At 38.1% G+C, this 6399-nt stretch overlaps 1 protein-coding gene across 1 annotated transcript; it reads right to left on the reverse strand.

Moving 5' to 3' along the window:
• Positions 1-1494: 1494 nt before the first annotated feature.
• On the reverse strand, positions 1495-6182 carry LOC147861989 (uncharacterized). The gene is made up of 4 exons (XM_087322878.1): positions 6057-6182; positions 4897-5082; positions 2067-2106; positions 1495-1734 (listed from the first exon to the last, which is right to left on the reverse strand). Exons 1-4 carry the CDS (start codon positions 6057-6059, stop codon positions 1658-1660), a joined length of 306 nt encoding a protein of 101 aa, XP_087179004.1. The 5' UTR covers positions 6060-6182; the 3' UTR covers positions 1495-1657.
• Between the last annotated feature and the right edge of the window lie 217 nt (positions 6183-6399).

Genomic DNA, 6399 nt, shown 5'->3' on the forward strand with positions numbered 1-6399 from the left:
GTCAAGAAGGACAGAGCCGACCGGAAGAAGAAGGCCAAGACTCGGACATGGTCCGATGTGGTGAAGAGACTGGAACCAGAAGACGAATCGAGAGCAACCAATTCGGACAAGAGCTGGAACGAGTCGGAGACAACCGATTTCGGTTCAATAGATGGATTCGGAAGATCCGGATCAACTGAAGGCCAAGCAAACGAGAAGGCAGCGGAAGTCAACGCCAACACAAAGGAACCGGCGAGTCGACAAGTGTCAAAGTCACAGCAACGAGGGAGCTGAATTGGGCATGTTGAGCAGACAAGCTGACCAAGGAGGTCAACACACACAGAACCAAACGGGGTCGCGGCAAACAGGACCGTATCGGACGAGGAGCGTGAGCGAGGCGGAGTGACGCCAGAAGGAGCCGGGTGGAAGGACTGGCTGCCATGGAGACCGACACTACGATCCAACCTCAAGTTGAGCTTGAGGGGGAGTCTTGAGCAGCAAGCTCAACCGGATCTAGATCGGCTGAATAAGCCTGAGCCAGATCGACATCTGGAAGGATGAGCTGGATCGGTGAGCCGATGAGCAAGTGAGCCGGTGAGCTGGGGAGCTGGTTAGGGAGCCGGTTAGCCGGATCAAGCAGTAACCAGAAGCCTAGTAGTAGCCTAGACTACTAGGTAGTTAATGTCTCGTAGTTAGTGTCAAACGCTCCTGTGAGCATTGAAGTACACTATACTTCTATCAGTCCGCTTAGGACTTGTATGAATAGTGTTGTTGAGCACGTTGGATGTACAGAGCTTGAGAGTTAATTTTTTGAATAGAGTTTTATGTTCTACTCTTTCTCTGTCTCTCCCGCGTACTATGTATATTCAAGGCTCTCCATTAAACTTGCGTTTCTGTTTTCGGTTTTCTATTGCTTGTGCACGCTATTCTTTTTACAAGTACACACACTACATGAAAAAACTCTCCAAAGTCATGCCACCAAATATTTTTATAGATGATTTTCACATTAATCCCATAATCTCATAAGTATTCTATTGCATTTTTCTAATTATCATGCTATTTATGCTATTAATCACAACGATAGTAACATTGCTAATCATGCTCATAATCCTCATGAAAATCACCTAATCCCTTAATCTTTAGTCACCAACCAATCCATCATGCATTTAGGTATTCTATTGAATTTTTCTAATTATTTGACCACCTTCATAAATTTGGGGAGATTGCAGCACGCAATTCCTGTTAATAAATGAGTAAAAGCATGGAGATTTTCACTCCAAATGATGAGATTCTTTATGATTGGAAAATTACATTCCAAATGCTTGTGATTTATAGGTTATAATGGCAATACCTTAACACTGCTTGAATATTTTATGTTTCTTGTTAAAGAAAATGATATATTAATCCCCATGAAGTCCTCATATAAAAAGATGTGAATAATATCCCCATCACATATCAGAAGACAATGCAAGCTTTAAAAAAATGTATGAACCCAATATCTACGAAGAATAGATGTAAATGAAACCACCACATATCAGATGGCAGCAAGCTTTTAATATAATGTTCAAAACCCAATATCATTGCAAATGATGCAAGGTTAGTGGAACAAGAATTTCTTATTGACAATCTCAACAAATTGTTTACAGAAACTATGCATAATTTCCAAGTCACGAGTATGTTAGCTACCCTCTGTATCTAAGGATCCTTGGTGATCCTCTGGGTTCTCAATATCTATTTCCTCCCACTCTCCATTATCTGGTATATGAGAAAAAAATATTAGAAACTTCATTTGAAAGAATACTCACGAAGACATCTTTAGCTAATTACAAGTTTAGCAAGCTGTTGACTTGGAAGACTACAATCTAATCTCTTCAGTTAGCAAGAAAATGAATAATTAACCCGAATTAAGTGTAATCAAAAGAGTAATACTGTATAGATATTAGCATATCAACAAAAAAATGAAATAAGATATATAAGTAATAATATGGTATGTTTGTTTAGAGTTACAGCTACATGAGGGATACATTAATTCAAAACCTAATAGACTTTCAAATAGAAAAGTAGAATACAGCCAAATTTAAACTGACCTTGCTTTAGTGTCAATGCTACCACAGCATCATTCTCGATCTGTATTGTGTAAAATGGAAGCATGTTAAAATATAGATTATTTTTTCTTTAATACCGAGCCATAAGGAACTGCATCTTTAACAAACAACAAACAGTAGAAAGGAAGGCCACATTACGGGGGAAAACACAAAGTAAGAAGGCCAGGTGGAAAAAATGGTCCATTGAAGACAATAAATTCCAGTTGTATATTTTTCAACAGAACATGTGCTTTATTGTCATTGTGAAAATATAAACCCCTCCCTCTTAGAATAAAGATTATACGTCAACGAATAGTCAGCAACACAACCTCAATCCGAGGTACAGTCAATAACAAGTAATTGTGCTCAACAATTATGTAATGCAAGATCTTACAAGATGGTTAACAAACAATCCAACAAGGTTGACAAATACACCGAAAATGTGTCAGCATCTGTACTTAGTGCTGTGGACTCTCTGGCAGGAGACTTGAATATTTGATCACGAAGATGAGCTTACATCAAAATATCTAAGAGAAAGTGATATTATTAATTAACATCTAACCTAGTCATATCTTTATATATGATCAGGATAGTCCTGGGAATGTGGCTGGGATGTGTGTCAATGGTGTTTTCCGGTTCTTGTGGAAAGACTCTTACACCTGTTGCATCCTCTGGTGTGTACAAATGTGTCTTGAAAGATGGATAGCCACCTGTGTCCTGCTCTAAGGGTATACATATTCTGCAGTGACGTGGCCCCCACATTCCAACTTGTGGCATTCTTTGAAGATGATGGGTAACTTGTTGGGAGTTACATACTGATAGTATATCTCATTAACACCATTATATTCTAGGATGCCATCTATCAGAGAAAATTCTGAAGCCTACTGCTTACTTTTTTATTCTGTACGACGATAGTGGGATAATTTCCAATAGCCAGAAGAATGAATAAGTGCAGCACGCAACGAAGGAACAGATGCTATATCTACCCTTTTTTCATTTGTCTTGCTCACTCATTTCAAATTCATTGTCTCTCGGCTTTCCATGTGGCACATTGAAAGCCACTTGACCGTTTTTCTTGAGATGACAGCCCATTTCCTTTTAAGGAGTTTTAAAATTCAAGACACTTTATTTAAAGACCTTGTTTTAAAGGTTTGTATTCTTGTAAGGCCTATCCACACCTTTCCAGCTTCACATATGATCATGATTCATGGACTTCCAACATGATAGGCACAGTTTCTGATCATTGGCATAGACCATGGCTAATTCATTTAATCCAATTTTGTTTTGGTAACTAGCTCCTTTATTTTGGCTTCCCAACATATAATTACATTGGATTTCCTTGGTCCGACACCTATGGACTTGTGGGGATTTCTTAGCATTTTGCAAATCCACATTTGTACCCACTTTCTGGGCTTTGGAATCAAGTCTGAAAACTCACCCATCATTGACAAGCTCTGGGATAACAGAGCACATTCTCTTCTAATCCGCAATCCATCTGCAGTCAGCAAAGATATGTCAAAGTAGCTAGTCCAGATATTAATAGGACCTGATTCTGAAGACAATTTGGAAAAATGGAGTATGTACAAATGAGATAGAGAAGCTGTTCATGCAGAGGAAATTCCCCATACGAAAAGTTTGAAGCCCTGATATGTCGTGAGCTATAGGGCTCTATGCTGAAACAAAGTTCCAACAAACAACTTTCAACGTGCTCGATGCCAACACCAAAAAACCGTGCCCATCGTGTGACATATCAAACACCTATAACTACATGTCAAGCTGGGACATGTTAAATCATTATCTCAATTGTACACTTCCCTGAGTATAGCCTATCAAGAGTCCAAGTGTCAACATGGATAAAGAGAAGCCAAATTGACTGAAATACGTATTGAAGAAGATCAATTGTATGTACATGAACATCATAGAAATCCAAAGTTGAAGGTGTAGAAATGTACATGTTGGTCGCCTAGTTGTCATCTTAAATCGATATGATCTTGCGCTGATGATATGTGGTACATAATGATGAGTGAAAGAGTACTGGATAAATGAATAGATTCTTCAAAATATATTATAGTGCTTTACATGAGTAATACCTTTCACTGTGTGCGGAATTGTGCATGATGAAATACAACATTTCTTTAGCACAAGTGTCATGCCACACTTTTAACAAAGAATAGAACTGTTATTACAAGATAATTTCACTACCATGTAAAGCCAAGCTCTAAGTAAGGGACCCAGATTAAAACTTGAGGCCATGGAAGAGGCATATGCACATAACCCAATTGAAGTGCATGTATGTGCCCTCCATAAGCACCATATGCCATGATTACCTTCCATTCATCACTGAGATTACCTAAATTCGCTCAAAGAATCCAAAAAATATGTCACAGTACAATACTTCAGAAAATAATACTGTAAAAACATGCAGCAATTCAACCCTTCACACTTGTGACATATGCATTCACTGGTTATGGCATTTGTCACTCGTGAATAACAAATATATGAAGTGCATGAGACATCACACATGGTTTATCACCTTCAAATATGTCAATCAGCTTAATATAATTCAAGGAAATGAAAGAATACAGCAAGGTAGCAACAGTCTCTGCTTCTGGCATATGATAAATTATGATAACTGAAATTCCAGCTCATTAAACCAGGAGGGAGTTGCATAATCAATCGATTATCTTTCATATTGTATTTTAAACAAGACAATTCTTTATATTTTACTCACGAAAAGCCACCAATCATATTACAAGTTATTCCTACAATGCACGATTGAGAGGAGAACAAGTTCTAGAACACCAGGAAATTGAACGACAATAAATATTCTTACTTGATGATCTGCTAAAGTCTTTGCATCTTCTAAGGGTTGAAGACGCGAGAGCAAAATTAGGCGCTGAATATCAACATCATGATCTGTAAGGACTTGTAACTTTGACTTGATCTCAAGGATGGTTTCTGATGGTTCACAATGTAAAAAGAAAGTTGTCTTTTTCCTCTTTACTCTTATGAACATAGCCTGGAACAAAAAACATGCACATGTTCTTTGGATATGGAAGAAAAAACAAAGGATACTACTTTAATAACAAACACCCCAAGCACTCTATTAGATTATCAAAAGAATGAACATCTTAGGAAAATCTCATCATAAGGGTAGTATTTGCATCAAAGGTTCTTTGAATCTCAAAACGACACAAACATTTAAGTTGCATTCACTCATTGACTTTATCTCAAAGATGTTTCACAACGTGAAAAGGAAGTTGTACTTTTCCCCCTCCATCTGGGAAGTTCGGACAAGGCCATAACTGCTCTTTGAAAACAAAGAAAAACAAAAAAGGTACGCTGATCCCTCCTATTGCATAGGATGCTAGCCTTAGATGGTCAAAAAGGGACAATGGATCTTCTTTTAAGCATAAATATCTCACCCTCATTGTTGCATTCAATCCAATGATCCATTCAAACAAATGTGCATCAAATTGATCATGTTCGATGATCAAACAACAGTGGTATGGAATGTACATCTCCATTTTACATTTCAGTCAAAGATCCATTCGACCAAATACGTATAAAAAATTGTCTGCGTACGATAAAAAATTAAACCTAATTTTCTCCAACATGAGGGAAAATTGCATATATAAGTAAGTCTTCCCGGTAAAGAGGGGACGTCAAAATCCTCATTTACTATGAGAAGAATGAAGGCACTCATTAACAATCAGAGATCCAGCGAAGCCAAAGTGTGAAGGCACACTCTGTTCATGGAAAGGGTAGAAGGAAGGAATTTTACCGTGTTTCAGAAGAAGAAGAAGAAGAAGAAGAAGAAGAAGAAGAAGGTGATTTGGATTAGATTCAGAGATCCTTTGGATGGAAAAGGAGATAAAGAATGCGATCTCATACTCTGTTTTCATGGCGAAAGGCACAATGAAAAAAATAAAAAAACGTAATCTTACTATATGCGCAGAAGAGGAGGAGGAGGAGGAGGAGGAAGCAGCTTACCATGGCAGAGAAGAACGATGAAAATACGCGCAGAGAAAAAAGAAGAGAAGGTGAAGGTGAAGGTAAGAGCAGGTGGAGATGAGATTTGCGTTTGCCTTTGCCTTTGCCTTTGCGTTTGCGTTTGCCTTTGCCTTTGCCGTGCGAAGGGGGAGGGGGAAGATTAGCCGTCGACAACGACACAACATATATGTATTAATGTATATGTATATGTATATGTATATGTATCATATATGTATATAATAATATATGTATGTATGTATGTATGTACGTACATGCTCCTCGTGTCTAACTACTACTACTAAATATTAAAGAGGCCAAGTGAGGGAGTCGCTCATCTAAGGGC

The sequence above is a fragment of the Azolla caroliniana genome, unplaced genomic scaffold, assembly GCF_043228905.1.
Source record: "Azolla caroliniana isolate FFs.n. ecotype wild unplaced genomic scaffold, voAzoCaro1.0.p SCAF_7, whole genome shotgun sequence".
NCBI lineage: Eukaryota > Viridiplantae > Streptophyta > Polypodiopsida > Salviniales > Salviniaceae > Azolla > Azolla caroliniana.

Bases quoted from the DNA above. Each gene is read 5' to 3' on its own strand.
- LOC147861989 (XM_087322878.1), bottom strand. The intron at 2,107-4,896 runs GTAAGAATATTT...TACACAATACAG, and splicing joins AGACTTTAGCAGATCATCAA to ATCGAGAATGATGCTGTGGT. The intron at 1,735-2,066 runs GTCAGTTTAAAT...CTCATATACCAG, and splicing joins AGCATTGACACTAAAGCAAG to ATAATGGAGAGTGGGAGGAA.